At 43.8% G+C, this 17,631-nt stretch overlaps 1 protein-coding gene across 3 annotated transcripts in view; it reads left to right on the forward strand.

The window, feature by feature from the left end:
- The window catches only part of DCP1B (decapping mRNA 1B), a 44,495-nt gene extending 38,762 nt beyond the window's left edge, over positions 1 to 5,733 (forward strand). For all 3 annotated transcript variants that reach the window (XM_084499871.1, XM_084499870.1, XM_084499872.1), the window contains exons 8-9: positions 2,694 to 2,936; positions 4,776 to 5,733. In XM_084499871.1, the coding sequence (XP_084355997.1) occupies positions 2,694 to 2,936; positions 4,776 to 4,856 (324 nt within the window). In that variant the 3' untranslated portion in view covers positions 4,857 to 5,733. The remainder of the gene's footprint in view (positions 1 to 2,693; positions 2,937 to 4,775) is intronic.
- The last annotated feature ends 11,898 nt before the right edge of the window (positions 5,734 to 17,631 follow it).

The following is a 17,631-nucleotide window of genomic DNA, read 5'->3' on the forward strand; positions in this document are numbered from 1 at the left end:
AGTGACTGAAGGTGATCTGAACTCTGAATCTGAACTGAAATTTTGCCCTTGTGTTTTAAAAAGCAACCATCCTGTTTATGTAAGAATTTGTTAAATGGCAGAAGCTTTGAGCACAATCTCTTAGGAAAAAAAAAAAAAAAAAAAAAAAAGAAAAAAAAAGTACCTTTTAATGTTTGAACACGAAACCAAACAGTATGCACTGAAAAAATGCCTGTATTTTCTATTTGTCTCCTGAGGCAAATGCTGAAGTATTGCAGTAACCTGTAGACATTAGCTGTGTCACCAGTAGATGGCAATATTGCTTATTCCATATAGCTTCCATATGGTTGGCAAGTTCTACCAAAAAGCTGTTTTTATCCAGGAAAAGCAAATAATATTTGATATATGTGTTGTGGTTTAACAGACGTGTGTTTGACAGTAGTAACCATTTAGTACTAAGAACGTGGTTTGTCTCAGGTTTTGTTTATATTTCTCAGACTAGAGAGAAGTGTCCTTTGATTTCAAAGGACGTGTCATTTAGGTCTTGACATAGTCTGTCCTAAAACATAGGACATAGGCTCTGTCTTATGCTAGTGAGACTGGTTAGGACTATGATTTAGGACTATCTCCTCCAGCTGCTCAGCACCGCTCCTTTGCTGGAGGTTCCTACCCTTGCAGGGCAGTATGTATATGCATTCTTTAAATCCCATTAGGAAAAATCAGCTGGTTTTAGCTAACCCTGCCGGTTTCACTTGAGGTAAATTAAAGAGGAGTTACGTGAGCGGCACGGATGAGCAGATCAGAAGTGTTGCGGTGTCTGGAAGCAGCCAGTCTTCCACGGGTACTTTTCCAGGAAAACGTGCGTGCACAGCCTCAAGGTCTTGCTCTGTGGAAGCATGTCCCTGTGGACTTGTGATGGTTTTCCTTTAAAATGAACGTTGGTTTTGAAGCATAGGTGCACAAACATGCATACTACCTTACTGTTTTGGAAGTAAACCTGCAATAAGTTAGGAGTATCTTATTCAGGAACTTGAAAGGCAGACTTGATGATTTCGCTTGTGATCGCGTGTTATGGGGTAGAAAAAAAGCTGTGGGTAGAGAGTTTCATTTCTAAGTAGTACTGTGTATTTGAGAAAAAATGCTTACTTCAAAAGAGTATTGAAGATTTTTGCATAAGGTGCTTATTACGTGCTTTCTATATACATGAGTCTTTCCAGGCCCCTAGTCTTTTTGCTTCCTTTAATTTAAATTGAACATTAAATGAACATGAGATCTCATTGATTCTTTCTATATCTTTTATATTGCAGCCAAACTGATATTATTCAGAAACATCTCGTGTAGAGCATTCAACTAGGGGTAAGAAGAGCTACCCCCAAAAAAATGTTTTTTAATATTGAACTACATTGTTTTGCCTTACTAGGAAATCAACCTCAGATCTATTTCCTTTTAATTTTTTTTTTTTTTTTTGAAATGTTTGGAACCCCAGACACAAAGTGGAGTGCTTCTATAGGCTTTTACCTTCATGGAGCAGCAATAAATCATGCTTCAATTCCAAGCATGTTGGAATTTCTTTGTACCTTTTGTTCTTTGGAACAAAAACAAAAACAAAACAACAACAAAAAAAAAGATTTGGTACTTGAATATTGAGGAGATGGCTGATAAGGTTAGGATTTATTACTAGTTACGTGCAGAAAGCTCCAACGTCTGCAAACTTAGTGAATAAACTTTGTTATGTCATATATTATATCTGCTACTATTGATCAGTCCTGCATGTTTTAGAGTTGCAAGATGTATCGCAGAATTTAAACATAAAAATTCTTTGACACCTATATTTGCAGGTTGGCATGGATATGATGCAGAGAGAACTTGCAGAACTACAGCAGCATCTGGGTTTTCCTTCTCTTTTAGGGCCTTTTTGACTTTCTGAGCTGAATGTTGGTTAGGAGTCAGTTTTGTTTCTGACAGTGCCACCAGCTAACTGCAGCTCTCATAAATCACTCACCTCTTTTCTTTTCCACTCTCCTTATATTAAAGGAGGACATGTGAATGTGTGTTTGTGTGTATATACTTGTGCTTGTATGTACATACATATGTGTGTATCCACATATAAAAAGTAATCTGAAAATTACAGTTTGCAAATGTTTTCCAATACTGGTTACAAAGATTAGTCTTTAATATTGGCATTTGTATGTAGGCAAGCATATTCTCGAAGATCAAACTTAAGGACTTACTGTTCCTATGTGGAAAACTTTACGTCTGCATTTTCTAAGAATGATGATTATTTAATAGTCTGATTTCTGTACACAGTCTGCTCCTGTACACAGATCACAGAATCACAGAATCACAGAATTTCTAGGTTGGAAGAGACCTCAAGATCATCAAGTCCAACCTCTGACCTAACGCTACAGTCCCCACTAAACCATATCCCTAAGCTCTACATCTAAACGTCTTTTGCTAGTATTATAATTTACTGATTTGGATCTTTTATTTGCCTTATCAGACTGTATCATATTTGAATCCATTATTACGTTTTACTGCGAGTGGGATGGAAGACCTTTTAATTGGGAGATGGACCATATAGGGGTCCTGAACAAGAATTTCATGTAACTGGACCAATCTCCAGCAATTTCTGTACCTGTTGCAGTTTTAATCATCTTAATTCCTTTGAAATTAATTAGATAAGTTAATTGATTACTTGATTTTTATATGGACAGGTAATCTCACCTCAGCGCATTCCTGCCACTGTGACTCCTACCTTGTTGATGTCCCCAATGGTGTTCACTCAGTCCACACCTACTCCAGCAAAAGCAAATGAAAGTGGGCGGTTAGCAGCATCGAACCAAGAACCTGCTGCGAGCTCAGCCAGCCTTCTCCTGCCGCTGCAAACCCCAGAGCCAGCTGTGGTCAACTCAATGACAAAGATACAGCTGCAAGAAACACTTTTACACCTGATCCAGGTAAAATGCCAAGAATTCTTCTGCTTTGCTTTAAATCCTTATTCCTATTTTGCTGTAAGCACCTGGACACCTAATCAGTTGCATCCATCTGTCTAGAGGCTAAATGGATAATTAAAAGATCTGCTGGGAGTTGTGCTACTTAGGGCTGTGCATTAATGGAGCACTATGACATATACAGGGGAGGTAGTAACCTCTCTTTGCACACTGCTGGCTTAACTGCATTTTGATTAATGAATGTAGTTTGGGGATCACGAAAGATAATAAATTTGAAGGAAAAGAATAAAAGTGACTGAAAGCTTCATAAGGCTGGCCTATGAGCCAGAGAGAGACCTGTTACATTTTTAGCTAAGGATAAATAAAGGGTGATTATTCTAGCTGCCAGATACTTCAGAGATGCATTTTAGCAGTGAGAGAAACTAAGATGGGAAGTGTGAGCAACTTCAAAATATGGGTTAGATAACCTAAAAATATACTAGTTCAGTCTACTCGGTATAATCCTCTACTTCAAACACTGAAATTCCTCTTGCTGCACTTACTCAGGTTCAAATCCAACAAAACATGTCAACATATAGGAGACAATTGTTACTGCTCTGAGATGGTATGAATGATTATGGTTTATTTTTTTCTGTGACTTGCTCTGAGACGAATACCTGAAGATCAGAGGTTGAGGAGAGACTGTATAGCTAAAGAACTGGCTATAACACATAATGAATAGAGACACAGGTTTAAGGGTCCAACTTGTAGGCCAAAGCTGTGCCTATATGGCTTGGCATTAACATAAAAGTCTTTACTGGAATTCTGATTTGTCTCGCTTAAAATGCAGTTTAAATTACAGACCCAGAAAGAAAATAGCAGCTTTAAAAAATTAAAGTTTTTTCTCATTTTCTCCTGTGTTTTTAGTTTGCGATTAAAAACCAAAAATATCACGTTATCCTGTCTTTACATACTAAAAATATCTGGATAGTAGGAAAACCATATATAAAGTTAAAAAAAAATTAGTCAAGAAAACTTAGATTCTGCATTCTGAAACTGTATTTGCGAAATGTATATTTGATCCTGCTGTTCTTGATAATAGTTAGGATTAACTGCATTACCTGGAAATTACTTAAAGTTTAAAACTGTGATGCTGATTGCCAGTTGCTTAGCTGTTATTTTTGGTTATATAAAACTACAATCTCAGATGCTCATGATTTTCTTCAAGGGGTATCTTGATTTTAGTCATCTTCATATATTTATGTAAGCTACATAAGACTTTCTCTCTTAATGTGAGTTGACCAGTTCTTGCAAAATGATCTTCAGAAGGAAAAAGTTAAGCATCAGAGCAAAAGGAGCAGCATCAGTTAGGAGTGTTAAGTCTAAAAGAGCTAAACAAGGTGCAAGGATTGGCTCGGGTAGGATTTCAGGGTGTTTCACTGTTCCTTCAGATGTATTTGGAATTATCACTGAATTAATGGGGGAAACTACTTAAGGAAATCCCTAGGTAAATGAAAGAAAGAGAAGAAATTAGAGGGTTGTATAATCACTGCAATATCATGCAAGAATAGTATACTCAAATCCACTGAGAGTTCGGAATGTCTGCTTTCTGTGTATTTGTTACTACTGAATATCTGTAGAGATATTCATGCTTGCCACGACAGAATTTATATTCCCATGCAGCTCCTCAAAGTCTCGGAAATAGTACATATATATATTTTTGGTAAAGGAAATAGACTTCCTATTACTCACTTCTTAAGACAGAGCAAGGTTGAAAGGCGTTATGTACATAAAACTAGAGGGAAAAAAAAAAAACTATACTCGGGGATGTCTGCCTTGCAGTAACAATTGTGTTTTGCTTTTCAGAACGATGACAACTTCTTAAATATTATTTATGAAGCATATCTCTTCAGTGTGAGAAAGGCGGCAATGAAGAAGTCTATGTGAAAGAAGATTTTTTAAATTAAATTTCTATTATTTCCTGACTCCCAGGAAAAAGGTTTCAAAATTTTCGAGTGATGCTATGTTTAAAGAAACGAGTGGTCTTAGGCACTTTGCATACACATAGATTTTGCTTGTTGGCAGGTACATGCTGTACTGAGAAAGAAGTGGGCAGAAACGGATTGTGCCTTCAGGGAGGAGAGAGTCGCAATGCTGAAGACTTAATCAAAAAATATCTTAAATTATTTTTCTTATAGTGTCCCATGGTTAGGATTGGTTTTCCTGCATAAAGTCCCTGTTCTCAGAATTCACTTTCCTTTTTTTACTTATAGCGTGGTCACTTACTGACAAGGTATTTGACATGATTTTTCTCCGAGAAGTCGTACGCCGCTTTCACAATGAACTATGCCCGTTTCTGACCACATGGTGGCAATGTTGGACTATTTTTAGGGAAGTGAAAATGCTGGTGAAATTCTGGAACTGAAAGTCGTAGGTAAACTGTTAGGTCATCGTACTTAGTTGTCTGCAGAGCAATTTAGAAGAAATGTCATGACTTTTCCCCAAATTTTTGTAGAAAAATCTTTTTCTATTTTAACAAGAGTATTTTTAGCTAGCCATAGAAATGGGACTCTGCAGGTGTTTTAAAGAATTGGGGGGAGGGTTTTGTTTGTGAATGTACTTGCTATCAGCGTAACTTGGGGAGGGCACTGGATTCATGTTTCTACTATTCTAGATCCAATCTGTATTATTATAAGCAATGTGCAACTTTGTTAAGGGGGAGACTACATGGTGTAAAAGTCCTATTAATTTTTTAGCGTGTTCCTGGAGCACAGTGATTTCTTTGACCCATTTTTAAAGAAAATAAAATGGATAATCCCTCCAATGTGGTGATTTTATTTTATTGTACCATGGACTACATATTTAGAATTGTTGGGATCACTTGTATTTCTTTGACTCTGGAATGTTTTTACACTTGGCAGAAGAGACATTAATGAGATTTTAAATCAATTAGAATAAATGACTGAAAGAATTTCTTTATGTTCTTATTAACATCTGTTGCTGAAGTGTGAGTTTACTACAGTTTAGGAACCCCAAGTTGTTGCTGAGATGTTTCTTTTATGGGTGCTGGGAGCCTGACATGTAATGCATAAATGAGTAACGCTAGACTTTTGCTACGTGAAATAGCTCATAGAAAGCAAGGTGTATTCTGGTTCTGTTTGCTACCAAATTGCTCACAATTCTTTCAGATTCAGTGAAAAGAACATGTTGCATGGGTGTCGGCAAGAGTAGGCCTTAAAGACGGGAAGCCCTGTAGCCATTACGATTTATGTGATTCTACTGAACTAATTCGAATAACTTCTGAATGAACTGGTGTGAAGGAAATTGGAATCTGCACAAGGGATTTTTTGAGATACGTAAATACGTGCATAATGTCTGTGATTATGGATTATTTGACAGTACAATTTAGAGATGATGGGGATGCATAGGTAAGACCTCATATGACATGTAGAACTGCTTGTAAATGGTGGGTAAAAATAATCCCTTAGTATCTCTGACTGTGTTTGTGATTGGTTTTCTACTTAGGGGAGAAACACTTTTATTTACCAAAAAAAAGCTATTTTGATGCATGAATTTTAAGAACATCCTTTTTTATTGCTTTTCAGAGTAAGGTGTCATTTTAAAAACCTTACAGGATTATTTTTTTTAAATACCTGCTAACTCTTGATGTGTATGACAGCAGTATCGGCACTACACTGAACAAGCTGAGGCATATCTTAAAGCAGACAAGGATAAAGTTAGTTCAGGGTTTCTACCTGCAGCCCTCTCTTCTGGTTATGGCTGCGCTGAATAACAATGATGGAACTGTTTTTCTCACATTCTCACTGCTCTAAGAGGTATCTGGGATTGTTCAGGTGGTGTTAACTTGCCTTTTGTGAGGTTTATGAGGGTAGTTGCTACATGAAGGAGGTGCCATTTTAGTTGACTTGCATACTTACCACGAACAACAGTGTACAACAGAGAATGTAGAACACAACAGAGTCTACAACAGAGAATGTAGAACAGGCTCATAAAGAAATATTCTCAATTCTGTGATAACAAACAAAAGAGGAAGAGTATTGAAAGAGCTGAATCGAAGCCAAATTTGTTGCCTAGCTTTCTATTTCAGATAGCCAAATGTGCTTCTTCAGAGGCATTTGGGAACTGGTTTCATACCAGTGTGACCTTTATCACCTTCATGCATTAATCCCAGTCTCAGCATCAAGGTTTTCAGTGTATTTCCACTTAACTACTGCCCACTTCCTTACAGAATTCCATACTTATTGAACTAGAGAGAGAAGATAAGGAGTAGAAAGTTAAGGAAATGCTGGAACATAATCTCTAACTAATTCTGTTGGTGTTTATCACGGAAATCCGTAATGTTCAGTGAAAGCATCCAAACCTTTCCTCAGGCCCTTCTCACAGAAAAATCAAATCCTTAATTTGATTTTTATTCATTAGCTCTCTATTGCTCCTCTCTCTTCTCTTCCTTGTTGTTGTTGCAAAGGGGATAATTAAAACTGCACAGCAAAATAAAAATTTTCCAGGAGCAGGATGCAGCTGAATAAGCAGGGTGCTTCGTCTCCTCTGACGGCCTATTTACGTTGTGTTGAGCTTTGAATTTCAGTCACAAGTGCAGTGGGTATTCTAGATATCTTTGTCCCTCTAGGATATTAAAACAACAGTTTAATATTTTAGCAAACTTGGAGAAATTTGCCGCAGAAAAGACAAAAGAGATTTTTCAGCAAGCTTTTGAGGCTCTAATGTTGCAAATGTTATGAGAAGGCAGCAGCTTTACCCAGAGGGATTTCTGAAACCTAGAGAAAAGGCAAAATTCTAGTCATTGAAGTGAATAATGCACTAAAAAATTAATCCTCAGTCAACATACAAATAACTTCACTGCTAGTCCTGACTAAGGACTTTTAAAACACTTGTGAGTGCCAGCCTTTTCCAAACTGCTGTGGCTATCTCCAACAGAGTTGTTCTGACCTCTGGGCATGAATCGGCATGGAGTGGAGCTGAGAGTACAGGAGGGGACTTGGCATGTGCAAACAGGAGCAAAATGTGGTCCTGCAAGACACTGAAGAAACAAAGGCTGTAGTTTTATAAACACTTTAAGCTGGCTGTGGTGCTGAAGAGGCATCACATCCCAGCCACCCACTCTAGGCTGTTTACTCCTGCTCCCACATTGGTCGTTTCCTTCCATCTCCCATCATTTTTCTCCTTCTTTGTTTTGATTAAGGCAGCTACATGGTACAATGTGTTGCAGCAGAATTGGTTGAGGTTAAGACTCCCTGTGCTCAGAGGTTGGTTTAAACCTAGATGGATTCAGTGGGCAGCAGCACAGGCACCTGCACTGGTCTGAGGATGTGGGTGTGAGGCATGTGGTAAATGAGTGGGATCTGTAGAGAGGAAAGTGAGGCAGGAAGGTTGAGCTGCTCTGTTGCCTTAAACTGACTTGAATTTCTGTGAAACTGATCTAAAGGCTGTTTGCCTCTTCGGGTAGTACTCAGAAGATGCCACAAAGATGAAAACGTGACTTCATTGTTGTGCCCTACCTTGGCTGCTCGTGGAAGTCCGTGAATGCATTTGCAGACCCCTCCGCAAAGGTTAGGTATTGTTTCTGAGCCTAAGCTCTCTAGGCTCTGCGCAGAGGCAGGGCAAGGACAGGATCCTGAGGGCAAGCCTGAGTACAAACCTAATTTAGCCAGGGAGATTAGATTGACTGGGCTAAAGTTAGCCTCTGCAAGCACCTTCCACAGCACTGCCACTGTCTTGTACTGAAACTACTGACAGCTGAGCCAGCCCCAACTTCTCCTCACAATACAGCAGCTTTTTGGGTGAATTTTCCCTTGTTATTTTTTTTTTAATTCAATGGAGACTATCATCAAACCTCAAAAGACTGCTCAGATACAAATCTTCCTGGTATGGAGGTGAATGAGAAAGGCAAGGAACAGATTGGATTTGTGTGTATGGCTGAGAAAACTACTGAAACTAACAGGAAATGAGCAGTGGTAAGATACAGGGAGAAGGAGGAAAAATATATATATATGTTTAGGTCATTTTAAAGAACAGATTTTTGAGAAAAAGTGTGTCCTGTATATGATCACCTTTACATTTTAGCTCATAGAAAGAATTCTAGTTTTAAGTAGTCTACATTCATGCTTTTAAAGCTGAGTAACACCATAAAGGCTTCCAAAGAATGAATTTAGAATAAGCATCTGGTGTACACAATAGGAAGTCACTACATGGGTTTTGGGAGCAGCAACCTCAGTCACACGTAATAAAAATAAATAAATGAAACTATTTGGGTTATTCATTGATTAAAATCCTTCTTATATTAGGGCACAAATTCTACAAAAAATTAAAGCAAGTTCTGAGTTAATGACAATGTGTGTGCACTAGCAATATTTTCGATAGAGACAGGAAAAAAACTGAGGTCAACTGCATGAAGTTTAACAAGGCCAAGTGCCGGGTCCTGCACCTGGGGCGCAATAACCCCAAGCAGAGCTACAGGCTGGGAGAGGAATGGTTGGAGAGCTGCCAGGCAGAGAAGGACCTGGGAGTGATGGTGGATAGTCGGCTGAATATGAGCCAGCAGTGTGCTCAGGTGGCCAAGAAGGCCAACGGCATCCTGGCTTGTATCAGGAACAGTGTGACCAGCAGGGCTAGGGAGGTGATCGTCCCCCTGTACTCAGCTCTGGTGAGGCCGCACCTCGAGTACTGTGTTCAGTTTTGGGCCCCTCGCTACAAGAAGGACATTGAGGTGCTTGAGCGGGTTCAGAGAAGGGCGACGAAGCTGGTGAGGGGCCTGGAGAACAAGTCCTACGAGGAGCGGCTGAGGGAGCTGGGCTTGTTCAGCCTGGAGAAGAGGAGGCTCAGGGGCGACCTTATCGCTCTTTTTAGGTACCTCAAGGGAGGCTGTAGCGAGGTGGGGGTTGGCCTGTTCTCCCACGTGCCTGGTGACAGGACGAGGGGGAATGGGTTTAAGTTGAGCCAGGGGAGTTTTAGGTTAGATGTTAGGAAGAACTTCTTCACTGAAAGGGTTGTGAGGCACTGGAACAGGCTGCCCAGGGAAGTGGTGGAGTCACCATCCCTGGAAGTCTTCAAAAGACGCTTAGATGTAGAGCTTAGGGATATGGTTTAGTGGAGGGCTGTTAGCGTTAGGTTGGAGGTTGGACTCGATGACCTTGAGGTCTCTTCCAGCCTAGAAAATTCTGTGATTCTGTGATTCTGTGTGGTAGCTAACCAAAAGTCAAGCAACTGAAACTATCGCAGCTTCCCTTACTATCAGTATGATAGCAGCCTGCTTTCAAGTTGTGAGGGAACTAGGGGAAACGATGACAACGTCCTGCAGCTGCTACCCTATACACAGCTGGATGCTAAACCCATGGCTAGATCCTACATAATTAACTCTTTTCTTGCCTGGGTGTCGCCACCCCGCATTTTAGGCCCATCAGCTGAGTGCAGAGCTCCTGTGCTTTGGCTTGAACTCTGCTGGTGTGCATCTCTGTTACTGCAAATAGCTTTGGGTATAGCTATCAGCGCCGTATTTCTTCACCTGGTACCTGAAATCTACTTACAAAACCTACTGAAGTAGAGATGGATGCTATTATTATGTCACTTCAAAACCTACCCGGTGTGTTTTTCTCCAGCACTTTCCTGTAAGCACGGCATGTAGCAGGCCGGCAGGATGGAGCGTGCAGGCTCTTGGCAGCACTCCCAGTGTAGGGCCACTCGGGCTGGAAACAAAAGCTCTGCTTTCCTTCATTTTTACTGCTGCTTAGCCGTCTGGCTCACTGACGGTCTCCTTCTTTCCACTTAGAGCAGTAGCCCCAGACCTACCACTTAGTAAAAGTGTCTGTGGTCCCCATTCCTCTAGAATTTTTATTGTTTGTTATGCCTGAGGATCTCTCCTTGGGTTCTTACCAGGCAAATCCTGCACTCCCTGGCCTCTCCCACTGATGCAGCGAGCTGTGGCCTGGAGTTTGAATTAGAGCATCAGTCAGGGTGTAGTATCATAGCCTAAGCCTGGGGTCCCATGCTTAGTGCTTACTGTTTGGCAATAGAGGTAGCGATTGCCACCTCTTTTCAGAGCTGTGTTTGTATGCACAACCCATTTGTTGCCACTGTCTCATCCTCTTACGATAGCCTTTTCCCTTCCTGCTTCCACACCTGACACTAAACTAATCCCTGACTGCAGGGGGCTGTTAAATCCAGCAATCGAAAGTTCTTCAGTGTGAAGTGCCCTGAACCAGCCAGCTGACCAGAGCTGAAGACAGTAAGCGCTTATTTCTGAGCCATCAGCAGGTGGTCAAAGCAAGCAGGCTTTGCAAAGCAGGGCACTTTGCAAGTGCTGCTGTGCATACCCTGAAGAAATCAGCTACCAAAATGAGAAGATTTCAGAGAGAAAATACCAATTAGGAGGTGATAGAAAGATTAAAGTTGGTATTTCTTCTTGTCACACCATAACAACATGTTTCATTACACTGGTGCTGAGGGAGCAGGTCTGAATATAGAGGTGGTGGGATGGGGAAGATTGGCAGGGTCAGGTACAGGATGGAGGGACACAAAAGTTGTGGTCAATATTCAACCCACAGTGGTCTGCTCATTTTCAGGAGGATGACACTAGCGGTGATTTCATTATCCACTTAAACATCTTGGGATGAGAGCTCTTGGATGATTTTAAAGGATTTTTGTTTCTTCTGTATGTTTTGTTTGTCTTCAGCGTTGCTCTAAGAGTGCTCGTCTAAAAATAGCCAGATGACACAAAGTGCTTTTTATACAAATTATCCTTGCAAAGAAGAGAGAAAGAAGCATTACCTCCACCTAAAATTGAGGTGGTGAGTGGTTACGATGGGTTTATGGCAGTCGCAGAAGAAGTCAAGAGGCACAGCCAGCGACTCAGCCACGCACCACTGGGGGCTCGCTCCTTTCTGCATCCCATAATTGTTGTTTGTCTCGGTCCAGCCCAAACGCCTCTCTTTCCCAGCAGCAGCTCTTCATAAGGGATCAGCAGGTTGTGTGGGCAGGGAAAACTGGAAACAGCAAGGAACAGAGAGAGGCAGCAGCACAGTGGCCAAAACTGAGCCCCAAGGCACGTGGGGGTTCTGGTGTTACATTTTCCCCTTCCCTTTCCCTGCAGCATCCCTCAGGCTGGGCAGGTTGTGCTGCTGAGGTGGCCTCCTGTAGCACAGAACTGATGCAACCAGCAGAAATGAACCAAGCAGCAATGGCATTTCCACATGCAGTTCCTGCATTGATCAAAAAATGAATTACCGCTGCTCCAAGATGTACTCTCCCAGCTGCATGGCAGAGCCCATGCCGGAGGCCACCCAGAGCAGGGCTCCTGTTGTCCTTCCCGGCCCGCTGGCGTCTGCTCTCTGCTCGGCTCTTGTCTCGGAGCCTCCGCTGTGATTTGTGAGGTGCTGCTGCGCTTCCTCCCTGTAAATGTTTTTCTTCTGCCAAGTGGCTGCAGCAGCACAGTGGGAGTCCTGAAGGCTTTCTGATGGCCTGCCAGAGGTGAGCGATTGCTGCTGGCATTTCAGAAAAGAGCAGGGTTAACACAAAGTCCATTTTCAGGGGGAGGGGATGAGGGAAAAGCATCCCCTCTGTCAGCTGCTCCCCTACAAACACAACTTTGCCAGAACAGGTGGGACTATCGGGCTGTTGAGATCTGTTGCTGACCCTTTCCTTGGCCAGCACAGCCTTCAGAGAAGCCTGGCAGCCCCATACAACACTGGTCAGCAGTGCTGAAAACCCCAGTGAGTGACAAAACATCCTCCTGGCTCCCGAAGGCAGCATCCTTTCAGCTTGGCTGCGCAGAGCTGCAGCACAGAGACTGGCCTGGCTGCGTGCTCCCCAGCACAGTGTCTGTGTTCGTTTCCACAGCTTATTGGCCCTGAACAGCCATCTGCACAACCTGCAATTTTCTAGTGCTAATAATAATTTTCTCCTCGGTTAGCGTGTGCAGCACCATACTAAACCCAGCTGATCGCTGTCGTCCCTGCCAAAAAGCAGGGAAAGGGCTCCACGGCTACTCCACCCCGTCAGCTTTCCTCGCCGTCCTACACAATTAATCCTAGGGAATTTCTAGGTTGCACCAACCTAAAATACTTCCTCTATTTCCATCTCGCTGCTGGAGACATCCTCGGAGGGAAGGCTTTGGAAGTGAAGCGAATAACCTCTGCATTTTGTGTTGCTGCCTGGGCAAACAGGGAGAAAGCAGCTGCTGGCAGATGTGAAGCCAGACATTAGCATATGGAAAAAAAAAAAATCAAAACAGCACAACTCTGGAAAACCTCTAGATGACAAATGAGAGCTTACAGCACTTTAAAGACAGGACAAAGCTGACCAGAAACAAAGGACTTGCAAGTAGCAGGGTTTGGAGGTGCCCCAGCAGAGGACTTGCTGAGTCCCAGGCACTGTGTCCACCTCGAGGGGGTGATGGGGGGCACCAGGGCTCCAGCCTTGGTGCTGACAGAGCCACTGCCAGCCTCGGCATCACAGCTCCTGAACCGCCTGGGGCTTGCAGGCTGGAGGTGTGAGCTGTGTAAGGGGAATGTGGTGAGCCGGAGGTGAGGTGTCCTGGGGGTCCGAGTTAGGTGCAGCAACTAGCACAGCTCTCACATACCCTGTGAGAGCCTCCTCGGGGACCTGCCCCTTCAACCAGCACTCACCAGTCTGCCTGGGCTGGCTCTGCTGGCTCCACCCATCACGGCTGTGGTCTTCATGCCTCGCAATGCTGTGCTTTGAAAATAGGCAAAGACCTTGCGGTCTAGTGGCTTCTGTACCTCTTCAAAGCAGAAGTGCTCCATCACCATTACCGGTGGCAAGCTGCAGCATCACACGTGTTTCGCTGCTGCCTGCTATGACATTTTGGCCCTTACAGACATGAAGTAGCTCAGTGGCTGTCAGAGCGTAATACCGCACAGTGGAGTATGAGAGGAGACAGGCAATGCTTCTTCTTTCCAGTGGATTTATAGACCTGGCAAGCAGAGCAGACCAAAGTTTAAACTGCAGTTAGAAAAGGGAATCACTCCAAACCGGGAATGCCAATTAACTCCATCATCACTCGGACAAATTAAGCTGGGGGCAGAGCTGCAGCAAGCAGCCATTGCTCACGAGATTTCAGCCCGGGCCTGCCTACTTGCTGCACATCAGATTTCCCGTGCAGGAATCCCCAGGGCACGACTGCCTGGCTTCGGTCCGAAACCTGGGAGCCTCTGGCTCAGAAAGATTGTAGCTTCAGCCTTCCTGCTGTGCTAACCTGAAGGCAGGCGGTTGGAGTGCGTCTTTAGAAAACAGCGGATGACTTTAGATAGGCATCAAGGCTTGGAATAGGGATTTTCTTTTTTGTTACTCAGGCACGCATTATCTATTTATCGATAGCTCTGGTAAACCTAAAATCCATTTTCTTGTCAAGTGAGGTGAATGCATTTCTCAAACTCGTCTCAAGCAAGCTGCAGACTGCCCTGTCCCCATCCCATCTAAATGGTTTGCCTCATCGCCGCTCTCTCTGTCGCGTGTCACATGTGCTGCCCAGATGCCAACAACAGCAGGAGGAAGCAGAACAAGTGAGGCTGCTAGAAATTGATTGTTTCAGACATATTTTGCACGCTGTTACATCATGCACGCTGCTACATGCTCTGGCAGGAGCAGAGAGGTTATTTGCTCTCGTAACATATGTGCCTGTGTCCTGGCGAGTCACCCTTCCCTCTTGCACACATTTTCCTGCCTGCCCAGCACCTCTGTGGGCAGAGACCTCACCCTTAGTGGGAGTCCCATGCTGTCAGCTGGTACCCAACGGGTTAAAAAAGCAACAAAAACTGCTAGCGAGGAGTGCACTGGGTTGCTTCCTCAGCTAATTTGAGCTCCTTGAAGGAAATCAGGGGAGGCATTTAATGATTCTTCTGCGCTCAGCATGATTTGTATCTCCATCCTCTCAGGGCAGACTCGCAGCATTAAATCCTCTGGAGTGGAGGGGAAAATCTCTTTGAAAGCCTCTTGCCGCGCGAGATGCTGTCAGGCAGTGAGGGAAGGAAGGGTGAGCGTGTGCTACGAGAGCTGGCAGGTGACTGAGCTAATTACGGGCTCAGAGGCAATTTAGGGTGACGGGAAGTGACTGGAGTCGTCACCAGGGGTTCACTGGAGCCCCCTTCCCATGGGCTGAAGGCCATCCCCCCCGGTCATGTCAGCAGTCATGAGTCAGGGAAACACCTTCCACTCGCTGCAGGGGAACAGCGGAGCAAAACGCAGGCTCCTTCGAAATGGTGCTAATCTGATGCGGAAAGCTTCTCCCAGCCTTTCTCTTCCTCAAGACTCTCAGGATATTTTTAATAACAATTGATGGCTGCCTAAACTCACAAACATGTTTTCATTAATATTCATGAAAGAATGGACTGTTTTTATCTACACCTACATCAGCGTGTGGTAAAATGTATCCAAAGCCCTGCTTTTATCTTTAATCACACCGAAACTTGATCGCCTCTGATTTTTATGGGGAAAAAAAAAAAATAGTCCTGTTTTCAAAGGGGAAAAGCATGAAATGTTTTAATTTGTGACCTAGAATTTTGGCAAAGCTGCTCCCTTCTGTGAAATCAAAATGAAAGGGAAAAAAAAAAAAAAAAAAGTAATCAAGCTTTTAAGATTTTTAATTGAGTTCTGAACATTCCAGCCATGCTGATGTACATTTCTACAATAGCTCCTGTCTGGACACTCAGTATCAGAAGCAAAAGAAAATAAATTAAAATTGCCAGAAAACTTTAACAGATTGAAAAACAATTAAAGGAGGCTTTCTGCACAGTCATTGCCCCTTATTTGTGCTATGGTTGCATGCTGCAGCTCTCTGGGGATCAGGCAAGGAAGCTGTATTTATTATGCAAACCCACAGCCACAGAGCTCATCGTCATTATGTGCTACACGGGGGGCAGCCAGCTCCTGTCCATTGATGCCATCTTCCCAGACAGGCTGGTGCTGATGCCCAAATTGCTACAGAGAGGTCTGCAGAGCCCTGCACCCAGCTTTGTTGCTGCAAGCCCACCCCGCTGCCGTTGCTGGAGCAGGGACACCACTGCCCAGGGCTCCAGATGACAACGTGGGCCAAATAAATCAGGGAGGGGTGGGAACATGGTGGATTGCTGGCTGTGCCCACAGATCACCTGCTGAGCGAGGAGGCAGCCCCCAGCTCTGCAAGAGCGCAGTGAGCATCCTGCACTCACAAAGCAGCAAGCACACCATTACCTCAAAAATCCTCATCAGGATTTCAGAACATAGGTGAGGTGGTAACATCAGACCACAAACACAGGTAGCTCATCTCTGCCCCCCACATCTGCTGACCCTGACAGGGACACAGAGAAGGAGAGGAGGGACCCTCCTTCCTTCCAGCCGAACCAGCCTGGAGCAATCCTAATTTAGCCCAAACACCGCCGTGCTGATAACCTTGCGAAATCCCAAATCCTCGTTGAAACACTGAGTGGGGAGAAGGAGGTATTTGCGGCATGTCCTCCAAGCAGGGTCATTGCATCATGCCTTTAATACGAAGGATTTGGCAACAGGAAGGATGCTGTGAGACGCGCACTGAGTCAAGTGTTTCCGTGGCTGTGGAGCTTAGCAGATTAAGTGGCATCATTTGGTTAGTCACTTGGTGCACCGCAGCTCCTGGGGCTCCCCGGGAAGCGAAGCCTCCTCCCTCGAAAAAGCTGTGCTAGCACAGTCGCTTTACCAGGAGAGGCTTTAATCCCTTTAAAAATGGGGTTTCCCTTCCTCCTAATCAAGTTCCTTCAGGTCATGTGGATTTGAAATGGAAAAGATTAAGTTTAAGCCTTTGGTAGTAGAGGGAGAAGGATAAAGTTGGCTATCACTATGGCTACCTTTGTGACAGGACCCTGGAAAGCTTCTGTCTGCTGAAGTGAGCATCTGCTTTCACTTAATACTTCCTTTTTTTCCCCTTTTCCTTTCTTCTTCTTCCTTATTTTTTTCTTGCCTTGCTCTGCCTTCAGTAACGGTGGGAGATGCATCAGTGCTCCTTTTCACCAGATTGCTCTCCCTTGGTGTCTCCCTGTGTGCCCTGAATGTCCTGATGCTCTGAACACTGGGGCTGCACAGAAGTGTTTTGTTTTGTTTTGTTTTTTGAATCTAGTTTCATCTTGGGGTATTTAAACAAGTCTAAATTTAGAGAAGAGCTGTGGGGAAAAAAAAAAAAAAAAAAAAAAAAAAAAAAGGCAAAGTAACCAGCCAAAGGCATTAATTAATATGACACCTACATGGCTGCTCCTATAAACAACAGGGAGAGCATGCAGCCTGCTCAGAACAATCTCCAGGCAGATATTTACAGAGCAGCTGGGTGGAATGGAGGTCTAAAGGACTGTTTTTGGCCAGACATCTGATGGTGCTCTGTAGGCCTGATGTTCATCCATTATCCTCTGCCCCATGAAATGCAGAAAGTCAGGTACAATACCTGCCTGTAGCCCCTGGAGTTACACCAGGGTGAATCTGTCCTGCTCTGCAAAGGGCTCAGTGAGGTGTCAGACACCTGCAGCTAGTTTAACCCAGAACACACCTGGGAGTGAGAGGGCTGCCATTTTCCCATCAAGAGCAATGAGGAAGGGGCACTCAGCAAGATGGCTCAGCCAGCACCACCTGGAGCTGCACAGCTTCCAGCTCTCCAGCTCCCAAACTGCCCAGGTAGGCCGCCAGCCCTGCAGACACCACAGCCCCACATCCACCTCCACTGTGCTGCACA

This window comes from Aythya ferina (genome assembly GCF_964211825.1).
Source record: "Aythya ferina genome assembly, chromosome: 1".
NCBI lineage: Eukaryota > Metazoa > Chordata > Aves > Anseriformes > Anatidae > Aythya > Aythya ferina.